This window comes from Danio aesculapii, chromosome 14, assembly GCF_903798145.1.
Source record: "Danio aesculapii chromosome 14, fDanAes4.1, whole genome shotgun sequence".
In the NCBI taxonomy this organism is placed as follows: domain Eukaryota; kingdom Metazoa; phylum Chordata; class Actinopteri; order Cypriniformes; family Danionidae; genus Danio; species Danio aesculapii.
In genome coordinates, this window is record NC_079448.1 from 33,675,152 (window position 1) to 33,695,356 (window position 20,205).

The 20,205-nt window shown below is 36.1% G+C and overlaps 2 protein-coding genes across 2 annotated transcripts in view; one reads left to right on the forward strand and one right to left on the reverse strand.

Moving 5' to 3' along the window:
* Nucleotides 1–3,750: 3,750 nt before the first annotated feature.
* On the reverse strand, nt 3,751–7,632 carry mmgt1 (membrane magnesium transporter 1). The gene is made up of 4 exons (XM_056472619.1): nt 7,488–7,632; nt 4,853–4,905; nt 4,659–4,762; nt 3,751–4,562 (listed from the first exon to the last, which is right to left on the reverse strand). Exons 1-4 carry the CDS (start codon nt 7,564–7,566, stop codon nt 4,406–4,408), a joined length of 393 nt encoding a protein of 130 aa, XP_056328594.1. The 5' UTR covers nt 7,567–7,632; the 3' UTR covers nt 3,751–4,405.
* Nucleotides 7,633–8,365: 733 nt separating this feature from the next.
* The window catches only part of slc9a6a (solute carrier family 9 member A6a), a 32,598-nt gene continuing 20,758 nt past the window's right edge, over nt 8,366–20,205 (forward strand). The window contains exons 1-6 of the mRNA XM_056471778.1: nt 8,366–8,805; nt 12,419–12,618; nt 14,860–14,937; nt 15,061–15,137; nt 15,226–15,338; nt 17,242–17,347. Of these exons, the coding sequence (XP_056327753.1) occupies nt 8,517–8,805; nt 12,419–12,618; nt 14,860–14,937; nt 15,061–15,137; nt 15,226–15,338; nt 17,242–17,347 (863 nt within the window). The 5' untranslated portion in view covers nt 8,366–8,516. The remainder of the gene's footprint in view (nt 8,806–12,418; nt 12,619–14,859; nt 14,938–15,060; nt 15,138–15,225; nt 15,339–17,241; nt 17,348–20,205) is intronic.

Consider the following 20,205-nt stretch of genomic DNA (forward strand, 5'->3'; position numbering starts at 1 on the left):
TGACTTTATAAAGTTGGTAGCACTTTACAACAAGGTTCCATTGGTTAATGTTAGTTAATTTTTTTGCTAGCATGAGCTAATAATGAACAATACAGCATTGGATAGTCATAGTTTAACATTTTCTAATGTGCTTGTTAACATTAATGCAATGTGAGACAACTAAACTAACAATACACAGCTTTATTTTCATTAAATAATGTTAACAAAGATGAAGAAATACAGTAATAAATGCATTGTTCACTGATGTTGGTGTAAATATATTAACTAAATAACGCTAAGTGTTTTTATAAGGGGCAGTTCACCCAAAAATTAAAAATCTGTCGTCATTTACTCCTCCAATTGTTTCAAAAAGAGTTTCTTTCTTCTGTTGAACACAAAAGAAGATATTTTGAAAAATGTTGGACAGTGAAAAATGTTGCCATTTACTTCCAGAGTAATTTTAGTGCCTACAATGAGTGTCAATTGGTGTTTTTCCCCAGCATTCTTCAGAATATATTATTTTCATGTTCAGCAGAAGAAATAACTTCATAAACGTTTAAAAACATTCACAGTGAGTAAATTGTGAAAAGTTTTTTGGGTGAGCTATCACTTTAAACCTTTCCTGTAGTCCAAATAGAAGCATGGTACTAACATTGGTTCACTTCCCTATTGAATGATAGATGGCACTCGAAGACAACTCAAACTAAATACAGCTGTAGATTTGGCTGTGTTCAAACCTTCGACCAATGATAGATAGCCTAGATTTTCAACACAAGTGATTAATTCATGCAAATGCATCAGCAAAACTGTTTAAATCAGTGTCACAGAACAAACTAGTACAAAAGGAAGAGACTGAACAGTGCTGGGATAAGAGTGGTTGCCGTTGCTGGTACTTAGCAGGTCTCGTCTAGCAAAAAAGGGGCTTAGTGGAGGATTAGTATAATTACAGGCTTAAACTGGACCTTTTTAACCATCCATTCTCTACTTATTGTACATAGAAAACAATGGCTAACCAGGCTGGTCTATCACAGATATCTGTATACACTTGAATGCTCTATGAATGTTTTATAGCATGAATCGTATATGCTGTAATCTTATATGCCTTTATATTAATATGCCTGTTGTCAATATAAATAACTGCATATACTAACTAGCTACCATATTCCTTTCAGTGTGACTAATGTGTTAAAACAGCCCCAAAAGAACATATACAGTACGTCCGCTTGTTATGAAACCTGTTGTGAGAAATGTTTTCATACTTTGCTATATTTGCCAAATTACTCAAATTACAGTTGAAGTCAGAATTATTAGACCTGTTTATTTTTTCCCCTAATTTCTGTTTAACAGAGAGCAGATTTTTTTTCAGCACATTTATAAACATAAGTGTTTTAATAACTCATCTCTATTAACTGATTTATTTTATCTTTGTCATGATGACAGTAAATAATATTTGACTAGATATTTTTCAAGACCCTTCTATACAGCTTAAAGTGACATTTAAAGGCTTAACTAGGTTAATTAGGTTAACTAGGCAGGTTAGGGTAATTAAGCAAGTAATTGTATAACGATGGTTTGTTCTGTAGACATTTGAGAAAAAAAAAAGTAGCTTAAAGGGGCTAAAAATATTGACCTTAAAATGGTTCATAAAAAATTAAAAACTGCTTTTATTCTAGCCGAAATAAAACAAATAAGACTTTCTCCAGAAGAAAAAATATTATCAGACATACTGTGAACATTTCCTTGCTCTGTTAAATATAATTTGGGAAATATTAAAAAAGCAATATAAAAATTCAAAGGGGGGCTAATAATTCTGACTTCAACTGTATAATAAAAATGTAATCTTTGTTTTCTCCAGCTTGCTTTCCTGCTCGCAAGTTGGCTTACATTGGGTTTGTTCATTCAGTAGTACTCCAGCATTGCACTGAAAATCCTTGCAAAACTGTGATGAATTCCAAACACAAGTGGTCATGAAGGACACACTTGAATGCATGTTTTTTAAAGAACTATTTTAAGATAGTACAGTAGTGGAGACAGGAAGTGAAGTAGGACAGAGAATGGAATAGGATCTGGAAAGGTACCCAAACTCCGGACACATGCATTGGAGTTATATAGTAGTCGTCATTTGAAGTGGATCATCAGCTTTCCCCAGAGTCATCCTAAAACTATTGAACAGCACACATTCTTATCCTAGGAAAATTTTGAAAAAGTTTTTTGATTCACTTCAAATGTTGACTATGTCGGCACACTGACTGCTATGCTATTGGCACAAACTTTATTAATGCATGTTAATACAGGGTGGAATTGGTCATGTGCTTCAGTTGACCACTTGTGATAATATCACTGAGATCGCATGTTAAACCCAGGTGGAAACAGAGCCTATAAAACCCCTTCACAACAGGTAGTTATAGGAACTCAATCTTCTGAGAACTAATTTCCCCCAGCCCATTTCCCTGGTTGTATTTGCACCGTCACTACTAGGAACTGTGAAGTGATGTACATAAACTATCTGACAGCAACTTGTAACAAAATCAGCAACTGGACGATAAATTCTGCAATTATCTGAGGTGTGTTTCGTGGCAATGGAGATGTATTTTAAGTTATGTGATTGAAAAAGCAAAAAGGATTTCATTGGGGTTGAGAAAAGAACACAATAGCTGGCTATAGCAGCTAGCTCTCACATGATCGATCACTGAAGCTAAGAAAGGTTGTGGTTATGGTAAGATCCTAAATGGGAGAACAAATCTAGGTTGCAGCTTTAAGAGGCGCTCATGAGTAGGGTGGGAATTACAGGGAGGGTTAACTTCCCTAAATTAGGATTGATCTCCCCTGAACGATGCAGCCCGCAGCTTGATGTACTGTACTGGACCAGGTCCACTACGTAATAGACGATAGTCTACACCTCCTACCCTAAACCCGTTACAGTAGTATGGGCATTACCTTAGTAGTGGGTGGTACAAGGTCCACTACGTATTGGACCTGGTCCAGTACGTCATCGTGATTACAGACTGCAGCGAGGACATCTTGGAAAGATGTCAAAATAAGATGTTTGGGGGATTTGCACTGTTCTATATCTTAAATAGTAATATTATTCATTGCATTGTGAATATGTGCATCTTGGCCAAACTTTCCCACTGGCCTGTCCACCCTGCCCTCCAACCATCCCCATATTTTCTAATTGGTCTGGTGCAGAATAGCTGCAGTGGTGTCAACTCTTTCTCTGGAATCTGTAAAGTGCTCAGAAAACTGCTATATAAATGTTATGAAGCACTTATTGTTATCCTTCCTAGCCACTCCTACAAACTAAAGTGCTTTCCAGTTCCTGTGGTGCCAAAATGTGGGTTCCTCCTCCAAATTTTGTAGGAACCATGAAAAAGTTCCAATGATGCAAAAGCCCCTAATAATAAATCCAGTTAAATAGACTGGGATTAGTAAAAGAGGCCAAGACACCAGGGTCATGCCCTTACTCTTCATGTGAAGTGCTATGGGATTTTTAATGACCACAGAGGGTCTCATCTGAAGAACAGGGGTCTTTATCTATATACTGGGTAATTGGGAAGTGTACACACTCCAGGGTAAGTAACACTTCCAGTACCAGCCTAGTTTTCCCAGTAAGTCCATGCACTGACCGGGATCAACCCTGCTTAGCTTAAGTGGGCTACCAGCCTGGGGTTAAAGGGTGATACAACCGTGGCATATCTCATTATCATCAGAACAGACTGCATTTATATAATAAAAGAAAAACAAATCAGTGGATTTCATCCAGATTACAAATTCATCAATAAAATTTCAGAATTTATTAAGGTAAAAATAAGGAGTTGTCTCATCACGAAATCAATCGGGAAACATCACCATCCCCCATCCTCAAAACAAATGTACCATTCATTCCCACTGAATGTTCACAGTATTGTTAGAATTGCTATTAATCTACATAATCTATTGTGGCCTTGCTCAGACGTGTTTTAATAGTTTTAATCATTCTCAATATTATTTGCGTAAGCTCAAATTTCAAGTTCAGCAACCAGAGATCCTGTTTCTGAACACAAACACAATTTATGGTCCACACCGTTGACCTCAATTCAGAAGGGTACAGGGAACAACCTGCTGCAGTTCAGTTCAGCCAAAAATGTGCCAAACCAACATTGTACATAATAGGATTCGTGCCCTGCTGTATGCGACGGCTGTAACCTATAGACTTAAGACTCCAAAGCAATAACAAGTATTTACAGACATATCAGCTGGAAAAAGGAGTTGGCACAGTCCATTGACAAAATAGTAACCACAAGAGATGCATGTTTGTACAGCATATTCACATATACATGAAGACAGGAAAATATGTGGATTTCCCTTCCAACTGAGGAGCTAACAAATAAATTTACCAAAGAAAAAAAGAAGAAAAACGGGGAAGGCAGCCCACTGAAGGCCAGTCTCAATGAAAGTTTTCCAGCTTGCGTAACCGCAGGGGATTGGAGGGCAAGGCCTGGGCGTTTGGAGTGGAGGGCTCTTGCTCTGGAGTGCGGAAGAGAACTCTGCCTCGGTGATTGAACAGGTAGAAAGACGGGTGATTTCTCAATGTGTCAAATGTCCTGTTACGACAAAAGTGATACAAGTGAGTTGGATATCATCAGCATATTTCTGATTCAGCCAGGAGTTCCTAGGGAAATAAATGTGCATGTACTTACTTGTTTTTGAGCTCTGAGGACGCGTCCATGTCTTTAAACTCGCCTGAGATGTGCACGATGCCATAACACGTGATCACAAATGACAACAACGTCTGTAACACTATCTGCGAACACAACACCAGAGAGGATGACTTGAGGAGAACGACAAATCAAAGTGATTCAGTATGAGAAGCGTTTTCTGTTCCGCAACTTACATCTATTGGTAATGTTTCGTTCTCCTTTTCTGTCAGTCTCATGTAGGATCGGTCTGGAAGAAGAGAGAAACAAACGGGTGTGATTGATACCAAACAGCAGCATAGCACTGTAGTAGTAAATAGCACGATACCAACATTCATGTCCATTAATGGTACAGACTGTTGTATAATGGTAATGTGGACTGTTAAATAATGGTAATTATTTATCTTTTAGAACAGACTTGTGTAAACAACCAAATTGCTGTATTATGAATATTGTTATTGTGTTTTTTACAGTGTTTCAGAAAGATAATATCAGGGGCGTAGATTTAGGGTGGACGGAGGTCCCCACCAATATCCACCGACCATAGAAAAATAAATAAATAAATAAATTAAAAAAATCGTGGTGTCAACATTAACCTAGACACGCAGATTAAATCACGTTCTCTCCTCCCGCCCCCAAAACACATAGACATTTTGATTGGCTGTGCCTTTCCCTGCTATCATGTGAGAGGCTGTGGCTGCCTTCAGATACAAGCAGCAGCAAAAGCAGTGGATTGTTTTTTTTTTTTCCCCCGTGCAGGAATAAGGTGTGTTGGGTGACACACAAGCGAGGATGGCGGCAGCAAAAAAAAAGGTGGAAATAAGGTGCTTTTTTCAACGAATGTGTGGGTCACATAAACGCAAGCTTGCTACTGAATGACTCCATCATGATAATGGCGTTAATGCTCGTGTTTTCCTCGGCTATAACACACAGTCTATCGTTATAGCAGACTGATATAGTCGGAATAATATGCCCTGAAAACTAACTGCAGAATAAACAGCTAAAGTACAGTATATGATCCCCGTCAGTTCTCCTAATCTCTCAGAGTAGCATGTCCTATTTCAGTTAAAACAATTAATCAGAAAAATACAGCCTGTGTAGGCATAATACTGATATATGAGACATGTTTCATTTCCACTATGGCTAAAATAAACGGTGGTCTTTATTAAACTCTCTCTTTATCAGTTAATAAACATTCTTTTAACATTACACTATCAGGCCTGTAGCCAGCTTATTGAAAGGGGTGCTTATTTGTTTTCAGAAAAACTAAACCTTTTTAAGTTATTCGCCTCATTTTCTATTTAATTATGAGGTGTAAATGTTACATTAGTGATATTTTATGAACTAATTTTTGATGGATTAGCTTGTCGGATGGTTATCATAACCACACTTTTTGATGTACCAAAACTATTTTTAACCATTGTCATATTGCGTACCATACTATTTTACTGTTTTAACTGTTTATTTACAAATGTGCATTTAAACTGTAAGTTTTAGATTACAGTTATATAAATAATTAATTTTTTATATAAAAAATATGAAAAGATACAAATTGATTATCAACAATCATTCATTTTATTTTTTTTTAGAAATCTGTTAAATCTTGTTTTAAATAAAAAACTGAAGCCTACAGGCAAATATCAAACTGGCCAGAACATTCAACTGTCCTCGGTCAGAATTTGGCCATTTCAATAATAAGAAAAATTAAAAAATAATAAGAATAATAATCCAACTTTTGGTCTTTGGAACCACCCAAACCCCCCTTGGCTACAGGCCTAAAACTTGATAAACTGTATAAAGAGAGGAATAATTATTAATATATTTTAATAGCAGTTAAATAAATAATTGCATCTATATCTATATAATATAAACATCTATCTATCTATCTATCTATCTATCTATCTATCTATCTATCTATCTATCTATCTATCTATATATATATATATATATATATATATATATATATCTATCTATCTATATATCTATATATATATATATATATATATATATATATATATATATAATGTTCATTCATTCATTCATGGGTGATGGGGGAGGGGGGGTTGTTTGATTTACCCGTCCCCATTAATGTGAAGTGTAAACCTACGTTCTTGGATAATAAAATAATAAGACAGATAATTGTCAATTCTACTAGTCTCTGTTCATGGGTCGAACACCGCTGAATCGATTCAGCAGAACAATAGTAAACGTACTGTAACGGTCAAGGATTCAGAAACATCCAACTCAAATGAATCAATCGGACATCACCACGGCAAAAATAGCAGATGAAGCATTATTTAGACTGGAATCAAATGCCGGTTGAGAGTTAGTTGTCATTTAATGATACCTTTATCCAGAATTGTTAACAAACACGCTGTCTTTGGGGAGTAGTTTGAACACGGTAATGTAACGTAGCAAAGAGAATCAGGATACAATCCGAAATACAATTCATACTGCGTAACGTGATATAAAACGCATCAACAAACATCAGGACGATCTGGTCTTTCACAAGGTTCAATCCGGCTGACATGATCAGTGGTTTAAGCTAGAAGAGAACTTCTTTACTGTTCATTGTGCTGTTATATAGGTTGTGTCTCAAAACCTTGCGAGCTGCCTACATAGACAGCATTTCTGGGCAGAATAAACGAGTGCGAGCGCCCTCCAGAATGCCGTCTAGATAGTGAGCTCTGCGGTTTGAATGCAGCTGGAGCTGTCATGAGCTCTGCAGAGAGAGACAGAGGCCGCATCGCCGCCAGAGCACAATCAGCCCCGGCTACTCAACAACAGCACAGTCTGTCCTCAACCTCTCGTTTCTGGATCAACAATACTTACGTTGTGCCGCTGAAAAAGCCGCGTGTGCCAAGGCGAATAGTCCTATACCGACAACACCTTTCCAGAAGGACGAGGCCATTTTCACTCGAGCACAACCGATCGAGTCAGTGGCGAGGCGCGTGAAGCACTCGTCAATGAGCGCTGCGTCATCACCGCCGCCGCACTAATCGCACTTCCGGTAGCCCACTGCCGCTTTAAAAACGCATTTGAACCTGGTTTAAACCAAACAGAAAGCAGAAACAACTGACTGTGTAGACTTTCCAAGATGAATTTAACGTCGGTTACAGTAAAATATAATGTTAAATAAAGTAGTTACATTTCTGTCCCCCTTTAGTCTGAAACATTATCCAGTTTGTAGTTTTAAAAAAATAATATATATATATATATTTTCAGCTCTAATTTAAAATAACACAATGAAAACTAATACTCTTTTTTAGTGTAATTAAAAATATACTCCCATAGTTTTTATAAGTCTTTTTGTTTTGTTATTTTTATATGGTCACTTATTACGTTTTTATGTTTTTTTTGTGTGTTCTTTGGTAAATTTTCAAAATTATAAAGTATTTAAATATAAAAATATAAATATAAAATTTTATATTTAATTATGTTTCAGTTCAGTTTTAGTTTTATATTGATTTCAAAATGTTATTTTATGTTGCTTAAATTTTATTTAACAGCAAAGCCGACGTTTCTCGTTTTCATTTATTTTTTTTTATATTTAGTATTTATTGTATATTAAACAGGTTGTCTTTCTTATATAAAACAAAAAATGAATTTTCATTTTGTTCGACAACAGTGACGATGCAGATAAATTTGTAACACTTCTGCGCACCGTTTGTCCACCGATGACCTGCACGAACACATGTTGTTACGTTTTGCACGTGACGTCACGTGTAGTGGGCGGGGCGTCGTCGAATCAGGAACAATCTCCAGAAGCCTGGTATCGGCTAAAGCCCCAGCCGATGTACAGTCATCCTAAACATCGCGCGTTCACCTTCTCACACCTTTAGACCCAAAAGAAATGCCAACATGGGTTCTCCAAGTGAAATGAAGGCCGCCGCGGTGCGTGTCTGGAGAAGACTGCCCGTGCATGTGTTTGTTTTGGCTAGTTCCCTCTGCCTGTGTCAGTGCGGAGCTGAAGAAGACAGCGCGATGGAGAATATCGTGACAGAGAAGAAAGCTGAAGAAAGCCACAGACAGGACAGCGCTGACCTCCTCATCTTCATCATGCTCCTCACCCTCACCATCCTCACCATATGGCTGTTCAAGCACCGCCGCTTCAGGTTTCTGCACGAGACTGGACTGGCGATGATATACGGTGAGAGGAAAGGCGTGATCGTTTGCATCTCTGCCCGCTCATTTGATGTAGTGTGCAGTGAACGGTGTGTTTCTCTGAATAATAGCAACAGCTGCATGAGATCTGGTAGTTTTGAAGTACGTCACGCTTGATTATGCCTGTCCAAAGGGTAGTTTGAATAGTGGAAAACAGGGCCTGTGTGCAGTGTTGCTGTCCAGCAGGAGTTAATCTGCCTCACTGCTTTACCTGCGTATGTTGGGCTGGTTAGTAAACAATGCGGCTAATTTAAATGCTGTCAAATTTTGAAGCTTCAAAAGTAGGAAGACAGGTGTAAAATAATAAGAGTCTGAAGGCTTTCCACATGAAATTGATGTAAAGTTGATTTTTATATGTGCACATTTATACTTTTTCCTTAATAATGTGATTTCAGAAAAGTATTTACAAATTCTAAATAGTAAAATAATATTATTAGCCAATGACTATCAAACTACAACATTGTTCACAGTCAATTCACCCCATCAAAGCTGAATTATTGTCTAAATATCAGATACTGAAAAGTATGTTCTTAAGACTTCCATTAATGCCATTTCAAGCAGGTCAAAACAGCTGTACTGCACAAACAATATAACAATGTGAAATTAAAAATAAAATAATACAGATTGTTGGACACATTATCAGTACTCACTGTTCATTATGACAGACAGACATATTTAATGTCTAAAGTCACTGTGCATATTAAACCATTAAATATGGATTTTTGATTGGATGATGAAAGTCCAATATAAAGGACAGCAGGCTTTAAATTTGGTCAAATGCTCTGGAGGGCAGCAAGGTGGCGCAGTGGGTAGCACAATCGCCTCACAGCAAAAAGGTTGCTGGTTCGAGCCCTGTCTGGGTCAAATGGCATTTCTGTGTGGAGTTTGCATGTTCTCCCCGTGTTGGCGTGGGTTTCCTCCGGGTGCTCCGGTTTCCTCCACAAGTCCAAAGACATGTGCTATAGGTGAATTGGGTAAGCTAAATTGTCCATAGTGTATGAGTGTGAATGAGTTTGTTTGGATGTTTCCAAGTGATGAGCTTTAGCTGGAAAGGCATCAGCTGCGTAAAACATATGCAGGATAAGTTGGCGGTTCATTCCTCTGTGGCAACCCCTGATTAATAAAGGGACTAAGCCGAAAAGAAAATAAATGAATGAAAAAATGCTCTTGAAGCATACAAACAAACAAAAACAACTATTTGATGTGATGTCCCTTGTAATGCACTCAGGGTCTGAAAGGGTTTAACAGTGCTAATGTTGTTTTCAAGTCATTCTTACATGCTATTTCAGACCCAATATTGAAGTTACCGTGGTAAACAATGAAGGGACTGTCATGAGTAGGTCCATACGGAGTTTGCGCACTTTCTGCAGATTTTTAGTCTGTCATTGAGTCTATATATTTACTTGTGTAAATGTATATTTATTCAACTTTTAAATTAATTTCAGTAATATTATTGACTAATATAAAACTGTTCATATGATTTATTTACAGTTTGTACAGTAATATTTTATGTATTGTAGTAGGTCTATTATATGAGAGACTTGCTTTGTTTACCAATTAAGCAGATCTAATTGAACATTTTATTAAACATTAAATAAAAATTAAAAAGGTGTTACTTTTTATTTCGTATATTAAGTTCTTTGTTGTGAGACTGTCATAATCATTTTGCATAAATGCGAAGATGTTTTGCAAAATTCTGTGCAGAAAAAGGAAAAAGTGCAGATTCTGTTTGCCCTAGTCATGAGTTATCACTGAATGAATATGCGAAAGTAAAACAAATGTTACCTCAATTCACATGACAAATGCTATAGTAATAGTAAATGCTGTAGTGTTTTTGCACTTTACTGTAGTGAAGGTGCTAACTTGAATTAATCTGTTGTGGTAATTCTATAGCTGCTATGGTAAATACTACAACTATATCAATATAAACAAATTACACAATACATCATAGTTTACTGAAGTAGTAACTAAACTACATCCCCACACTGTTACAGTCAATCAGGTAATAGTACAGTAGAGAGTAATAAGACAAATACTACAAAATACTCAGTTTAGTACACTTTACCATAATTGATTTCAAGTTTTCTTTACAGTACTGTAGTACTTTTATCACATGGGTTCATTCTGTTATAACTGAGGATTCAATTCAGGATTATTTAGAGTTTTTGTAACCTCAAGGATTATTTGCAGCAAAGGCATAAAGCATCCCTTTTGAAAAGAACCATGTTTTTTATATTGCAGTAAAAGTTTAATAATCATGTTTTTTTATAGTTTATTGATTGCTGAATAAAAGGATCCACTGTTTTAATACAATTAAACTATAGTTAGTCTAGCAAAAAACATGGTGAATCTGTGGTTGCAATAGAATAATTAAAAATAATTACCATGTTGGTTAGTTTTCAAAAGGCTTATACAGTATATTGTCATTTTTTAATTTTGTTTTAAGGTTGTTCCATTGTTTATTTCAGGTTTAGGAAACATTTCTTATTTGTAAACTTTTAAAAAAAAATTCACTTAAAGTTCTAATAATTAATATCGAATATAATCGAATATCTAATGTATGGCTGCACGATATTGGAAAAATCTAACATTGCAATATTTTTTTACTCTGCGATTTATATTGCAATAGGAGTACAATTTCACTAGATTTGTTGCATAACTATTTAAAAAGAATTTATAAGTTTAGATTGATTGGGATGATTCTGTAGGGAAGTGCATATGCATAAAATATAAGAAACGATCTACAAGCATAGATAAAATGAATAAAGAAAAGATACCAATTAAATAATCAGTATTTTATTGTTTTCCGAGGAGGCGATCTGTATTCAGGTTTATAGTAATTGAATAATCAAATGTAAAATAATACTGCATAGTCTTAATTTTTGTAACAATTCAATAAAATGAACTGTTTTTAATTGTCAAATGGTACAATTTCTTAGGCCTGAATGCTTTTAAAGCCTTCACACAGTGTCAGGCATCAAAAAACACTTGCGAAATGATCAATTGTAATTCGGACTCAACATTGCATATAGTCAGGATGTGTCTATTGTAAATGATCACATTGTGATATTAGTGCTGAAACGATATATTGTGCAGCCCTAATCTAATGTGTATATTTAATTTAGTAATATTTGATTTTAGTAATATTTGTTAGGATTCTTTACATTGACGTTTTTACATTTATATAACAATAATAGCCCTGGTGCACAGGCAGATGTGTTTCCAAAAAAGTTGTGATCTGCTCAAAGCCGCGTAATTTTTGGGCATCATAATTTTGTGATTTCATGGTAATTTCAGCTCCTGTTATGCTAAAAAAGTAGCCAGTGAAATTGTGTTGTAATATTATACATAAATAGCTTAATACAGTGTTTCTCAACCACGTTCCTGGAGGACCACCAACTCTGCACATTTTCCATGTCTCCTTAACCAAAGACTGAAAGATCTTTAATAAGTGTGTGAGACAAAAGAAACATCCAAAACATGCAGTGTTGGTGGTCCTCTAGGAACATGGTTGAGAAACACTGGATTAATACATTCAAACTTGAAATATACTGTAATATTAAAAAGCCAATGCTATATTTTTCTCTCTCTGTCATCAGGGCTGCTTGTGGGTGTCGTCCTGCGTTATGCTATTCATGTGCCCAGCGACATAAACAATGTTACGCTGAGCTGTAGTGTCAACGCCAGTCCAGCCACACTTCTGGTCAATGTCAGCGGTAAGTTCTATGAATACACCCTGAAAGGAGAGATTGGTGCCAATAATGTCAATGACATCCAGGACAACGAGATGCTCCGCAAGGTAAAATATCACATCACAACAGCTGTTTGACCTCCAGCACAGAATCAGATGAATTAAATCCAAAGCTGCATTTCAAGCACAAATGGTGTGGGGAATCGAGTGTCTATTTGAATATGACTCCTATTTGCATTTGTATTTTTAGGTAGGCAACCACTACCCTGTCTGTTCGCTGAATGCCTTTGTGTACTCCCAGATGCTTCAAACAAATTCCTGATTTAACTTTATACCAGTAATTTAATTATGGCACACATACTCCCACATACTAATTCAGTGCCTGACAGAAGTAATCTGTGGTTGGTTGTTTGGTCTCTAAACTGTAATTCTCTGTTAAATCAGTTCTGTCAGATGGCAGATGAATGAAGCTTAAATGCTTCTCTTAGCTGAAAGATCAGTTAAAGCATGTTGATTTAATTTTTTTGAAGTTCAATTGCATCGAGAGTCACGTATTTAACTTTTCTTTCATTTAAATCATTTGGAAGAGATGATTTTCAAAGGTGCAGTATGTAAATTTGACACCTAGTGGTTGAACTAGGTATTGCACTCCTTGATCAAAACATATTTTCACTCGGCTCCTCCTCTGACGAGTCTTTGCCAGATTGACGTGAGTGTTCCTGACTATCGAAACTAACGGCTAATTTACATTTACATTTAGTCATTTAGCAGACGCTTTTATCCAAAGCGACTTACAAATGAGTACAAGGAAGCAATTTACACAACTATAAGAGCAGCAGTGAACAAGTGCTGTAGACAAGTTTCAGGTGTGTAAAGTCTAAGACGCAAAGCATTAGTAATGTGTTTTTTTTTTTGAGAGAGAGAGTACAGTTAGTGGTATAGCCAGAGAGGCAGTTGCAGATTAGGAAGGAAAGTGGAGACTAAATAGTTGAGTTTTTAGTCGTTTCTTGAAGACAGCAAGTGACTCTGCTGTTCTGATGTAGTTAGGGAGTTCATTCCACCAACTGGGCAGATTTAAGGCTGATTTGAACCATTTTCTAACTAAAACCAACGACATGGGATAGAAGAAATATTTTCCATACTAAAAAGGAGTTTTTGTCCTAACCAACACCTGAAATTTATATTTTAGAGACAGCTTCTGTTTCTCACAGGTGAACAACAGGATGAACTATGATCACCTCAGGTTCACCTCATGTGCTTTCAGTGTTAAATGCTAATAATGCGAGTTTGAATGCCGTTTTATGTGATATTTATTGCCTTACTACTGAAAGCAGCAGCAGATAGTTCACCTCAGATCTTGAGAATAAAATTAAACGTTCGAAATTAAACTTTAGAACTGTGACTCAGTGCAATCCGACACATATCAGTGATACAGCATGTACATGAGTGCATAATCTGTGCTTCTAAATGGCTGTATTTAAATTTCCGTCGTGTTTCGTCTGGTGCAAACAGCCAAATTGCTTATCATGTAGCGTATAACACAGGGTTACAATGTAGCCTGCTCACCTAATGTTTACATTCGCAATATTTATATTATTTGCTAATTAATAACCACCTTATGTGGAACTCTGAATCGGTGTCTTGTTTCAGGACTGTTACTCTCCACCGCAGGTTGCATTTTCAGGCGAGGGCATATGATTTGAGAGCCTCTCTGACGAATGAATGAAATGCGCTGTTTTCCATGAAGGCAACCTGGGGTGCTGAAATATAATTGGCTAAACTTGAAGTGGGCGGGTTAAAAGAACCAAAACATAGACAGAATATCTGACTTCAGCATTGTTTTTCAGATAAACAAGAATGTTCACTTGGCATGTTTCCTAAATATCTGCCAACTATTATGGTATTTTTATGCTTTAGAAGAGTCAAAAACTTACATACAGCACCTTTACAGGATTGTACAGCTGTGGAAATAATTGCAACCACCTGAAAATTAATTTTTTTCTGGATTCATGATTTATAGTTATGTATTGGGAGTATTGTTTTTCTTTATCCTGTAAACTACTGATGACATTTCTTTCAAATTTCAAATAGAAATGTTGTCATTTAGAGAAATTTAGACATGTTACCAATCTTTTAACCTCGGAAGAGTTATAACCCTTGTTTTTCATCACAACAACTGAAAACATCTGTAATGCAAATGTCCGATTGACATTTTCAGATGGTCTCATAGTTTTAATCCTGTAGTACTGTTCAATGGTTTGGAGTCAGTGTTTTTAAATAGTTGTGTATTGATTTCTCATTATACTCATACATGTGAATGAAAAGTCTACCTTTCTGATTGCATTTCAGGTGACCTTTGACCCTGAGGTCTTTTTCAATATTCTCTTGCCTCCCATCATTTTTCATGCTGGCTACAGTTTGAAACGAGTAAGGCTTTTCTCTCTGTAATAAATAATGCATTCCAGATGCACAAGATGATATAGCACACATCATAGCCAAATCAGAGACCATTATTCATTAGAATTGTTTTCTGTCTGGTTTGTGTTTCAGAGACATTTTTTCAGAAATCTGGGCTCTATTCTTGCCTATGCGTTTGTGGGAACTGTTGTGTCGTGTTTCATCATTGGGTCAGTGTGTACACATGGTCTTTTTTTTTCAAGTGGTTGCTCCAGAAATGAGAGTGAGATTTTCAGACTTGTGTGGTTTGTTTTTCAGGGCGTTAATGTATGGCTGTGTGATGCTGATGAAGAAAATTGGTCATCTGGGCGGTGACTTCTTCTTCACTGATTGCCTTTTTTTTGGTGCGATCGTCTCAGCCACTGATCCAGGTATTACAGTCCTTGTAGAGCCTAAACATGTTTCTGAGTAGATTCTAAGATTTTCAAAATACATGAAATGTTAAAAACCGAGCTCTGAATCGATTCAAGAGAGATTAAAGATGTGCTTTGAAAATCTCAGAATTGATTTCTCAAATGATTTTTTGCCACAGCTTTATTCCTGGTTGTATTATGCTGTATTATCCAAACACATTTATTTGTAAAAAATATTAATTTAGTTACTTCTAATAGTTTTTGTGGGCATTTGCACTTTTAAATTTAGCATTTTGTCAATTCATTTGAAGGTTAACAGTGCTTTGGGGGCCTGAAAACACAACATTTAAATTTTTTTTTGGAAAATAATACATTTATTGTCTCCATGTACACTAAAATAAGCAAAATTTTTGTGAAAATTGTTCAGCCCAAAGGTGTGTGTGTGAGTACTTAACTGGTCAGCTGGTGTCCAAATGTTTAAGTTTCGTGAACTCACACTTTTTTTATCACATGAAGCTGTGGGACCAATAGATCAAGACACCACGGCTTGACCTTGTGACTAAATGAAACATACATTTTTGACTGCAGCCTTGTGGTAAAGTGGAGTAGATTCACTATTTGGATTTGTTGTTATTTAATCACAATGGCTATTGCAAACAATAATAACTGAAACTGAGCAGATCATTTTGGATTTGGACCACCGTTGAAAAGAAGTAACTTTTAGTGATACTGAAATAAAATTAAAGTGCAGAAACAAGAGACATTGGAGGGAATTACACTAGGGCTGCACGATGTTGGACAAAAAAAACAGACATTGAGATATTTTGGGGGCACAGTAGCTCACAGCAAGAAAGTTGCTGGTTCGAGGCCCAGTTGGACCAGCTGGCATTTCTGTGTGGAGTTTGCATGTTCTCCCCGTGTTCACATGGGTTTCCTCCGGGTGCTCCGCTTTTCCCCAAATTCCATGCGCTATAGGTCAATTAAATAAACTAAATTGTCCAAATTGTGTGAGTGTGTATGGGTGTTTCACAATGCTGGTTTGCAGCTGAAAGGGCATCTGCTGCGTAAAACATATGCTGGAATAGTTGCCGCTTCATTCTTCTGTGGTCTAAGCTTTTCACTCATCACAGCACACGTGCCGCTGATGATGTGACAATAAAAGTGATTTGATTTGATTTGGTGATCTTTGAAATGAAGACTAAGCCGAAGTAAAATGAATGAATGGGATATTTTGTATTTCTGATATATGAATATAATATGACTTAAGTAACTGTTCGGAAAATATTCATAGTTTTACATTGATTGGAATTATTTTTGAAGGCGAGTGTATCTGCATAAAATATACAAAATTATCCAAAAATATACAAAATAAAATAAATCAAAGCACAGATGAAAATAGACCAGAGATAAATAGGAAATAAACATCGCTTTATGGTTTTCGGTAGAGTCGAACAGTATTGAGGTATAAAAATTCAATAATAAAATGTAAAAAAAAAAAAAAAAAAACACACTATATTATCTTCTTTGTTAAAAATAATTAAAATGATAAAGTGATAAAAGGGATTTTGAAATGATAAATTGGCAAATTAATTTATCTTTATAATTTCTTGTTCTCAAATGGTTTAAATTTGCTTTAAATCTTACTGTCGCAGGCCTTAAAAACACATCCAAGTAAAAATCTTTTACTCTATTATTATGGTTAAACTTCACAATGACTCCACAAATTACGTCTTCTGAAATGTGGTTACTGGTTAATTAAAATCCTAACTTGACATTGTAGATTCTGCAATGTGACTATATCAGATTCAGACATTGCGATATCAATGCTGAAATGATATATTGTACAGCTCTAAATCACACCCCCTGTTATTTACACATTAAGCATCGCGTAATATTGATTTGACACTCTTTTGTCTTCTAGTGACAGTTCTGGCCATCTTCAATGAGCTGCATGTGGATGCTGACCTGTATGCTCTGCTGTTTGGAGAAAGTGTTCTGAATGATGCTGTCGCTGTCGTACTGTCCTCGTAAGTCCTGTGATTATGAATATATACAGTTTTTTTGTGCATTCATTCCTCAATATTATTAATTCTAAGAGATGACAGTTTTGGGTTTCTATAAACGCAGTGTAAAACAAATAATTAACACTTTTCGTTTAACACCCGATTCTTCCTCTGCTGGACCTCTCATCTGCTCCAGCATGCTGCTTTATTACGGGAGGCAAAGTGGGGCGGGGCATCACAGCCCTGGAGGTGTGGCTTATGCAGAGGGCGGGAACCAGACACAAAGACCGCCCCTCAATGGGTGTGCCACACATGTAGAGCTTTGAGACTGCAGAGTGAACCATTAGTATGTGCATTGGCTGGTCTGTACCAGTACATGCATGAGCGAATGACCCAAAGATATGCTTCACACCAGCACCTTTAATTATTTTAACCCCTTATCTACCTCATTTTCTACCACATGCAGTGGAACTAAATAAAATCCATCGGTTATGGAAGGTGTGTGGATGGAGCAGAGCTGTGGGTATTTGCTGTTTGGATGGTAGCCATTTGCTTTATAGTTTGAAGTGATGCTGTGCTGCTTTAGAAAGTTTTCTCTTGTTCCCACTTATCCTCTGTAAATAATAATGTTAGTTAGCATGTGATCCAATGATTTGGACTTTCAGAGCATTACCCTCAGGGCTTGACATTAATTTTGTAGCTCACCAGCCACTGTGGCTAGTGTTTTTCAAAGTTACTAGCCATTCAGCGTTTTCCCCTCACTGGAGTTTAGTTTTTGGGAAATAGGGCTGTGCAATTTGTGGAAAAAAATCTGATTGCAATTGGATCTAGGATTTAATTCAAGCTTCAAGCTAATTTTAAATTAATTCAAGCTTCAGCTCAATAATCTGTAAGCCGTGTCAACAATTCTGCGACAGATCACACAATTTCGATCAAATTTCTTTGACGTAGGGTGTCGTGGGAAGTCGTAAACGACAAATGGACATCATGACACAAGATTCAATTGTTTTTTCTTGTGTAATGTGGCTTAGTTCACGACACCCAATACCATGTCTGCGATGCCTAACGACACCATCGCAGAAAGTCTAGCATGTTTAATTTTCGGAAGAATAGCAGATGACGATAAAGATGTTTGAAGATGTTATCTGTTATTTTTGTTTACATGTATACAAATATATTTTATATTGCAGCCTCTTCGATTAACTAATCGCAACATTTCAAATTGAGAGTCGATTTCAATTAATCGCACAGCCCTATTGGGAAATAAATCTTTATATGATTAAAGTTTATGATTAAAATATAGTTGTAATGCCCCTTTATAAAGCTAATGCATGGACCCAATATACTGATACACATGCACTGTTTTTCAACACTTAACGTTTACTCAAGGAATAACTCCCTGATTAAGATGGGTATTTTTACTGTGCCACATGCTAGTGCTGAAATCCACATGCATTTGGTATGTTGGCAAGTGTTAATATCAAGCCCTGGCAACCCCAATCCTAAGAAAAGCGTGCATTTAAATTAGACTGCAAAACTCCTCTTCCTCATCTATAAGAGCAAAATATATGAAGCTTCCTCGAAACTAGTTCGTTTCTAGTTTATTTTCAGTATGTTTTGCAATTACTTTGTTTCAGCATGTTTGAGCAGCAGTTGTTTGATGGTTTGCCCTATTTTTTGGACTTTAAGTTGCTTTTTTTTGATCACCCGAATCTGCTGTGAAACACAGTACATTCCAGAGTGTTTTATTCAAAGAACAAAGGTGATATAATGTGATTTACATCAAGTAAGCAAAATGTGCGCACAGCAAACACATTTTGATTCAAATGAAAGAGGCATGTAAGTATTTGTGTATTGCATTTCTTAGTACCCTCATCACAAACATACAAATATACTAATAATGATGTTAAGAGTGTAAAATATCAGAGTAGTTTTATAAATCAAGAGATTTAATAAGTTGTGCTGTTCAATGAATCTCACGGTAAGTAAAAAATATAATGAATATCTGATTAAATGCAAACATCTTGCTAACAAATGAATTGTGGACACTGAAAGGTTTTTCTGAGGTAAATGCGGTATTAATAAGTTATTCTGTTTACATCTTTATTTGAAACCTCTTATTGTATGAGTTGAAAAGAGCTGAAATATAGGACTTTCCTATTACAAAAAGGTACATCTGGTCACTTTAATAAATATTTACAGTAAATGGCACTTCAATTCCATTTTTTTAAAAACTTTTGTTGAGGGCAAACGGTAGCATATTTTACATTATAACTAAATTATGTATACATCATTGCAGCATATTTCCTTTATTGTCTTTTTCTGTGCAATTCTCAATGCAAATTTGACACAGTACAAATTATCTTCAGTAAAAACATCTGTAATTACAAAGATGTTAAGATTTAGATCAACCTCCCTAACTCTGGTGCCAGGGACCGGGTCCGTGATGTCATTTACTTCCGCATTCTTTAAATTTTAAAGGTCCATACTGGCCCAATACCCTCATAATCATCCTCTCATCAGTTGGAATAGAATAACTTGTGCATAGATTATGATAGAGACATTTTTTAATGTCAAAATTAATTACAGCAACCTAGACCACACAGAACTTGCGTTACGAAGGTAAACTTTCAAATTTTAGTTAAAAAAATAAAGTGCCTCTTTTTTTGGAGGGGTTTATTATAACACAGACAATTATTTTAATCACTTTCAACAGTGTTTTAGGAAAATTCAAAGGGTTTTCTTTGAAATGATACCAAACTTGCATTTACACCTCTGCATGTGGATTTGGCAAGCTGAATAATTTGGGAATTTGGGTAGGCAAAATCCAGCTGGAAACCCCCAAAAATCACTTGACTTTAAGAACATAATAAGCTTTTGTC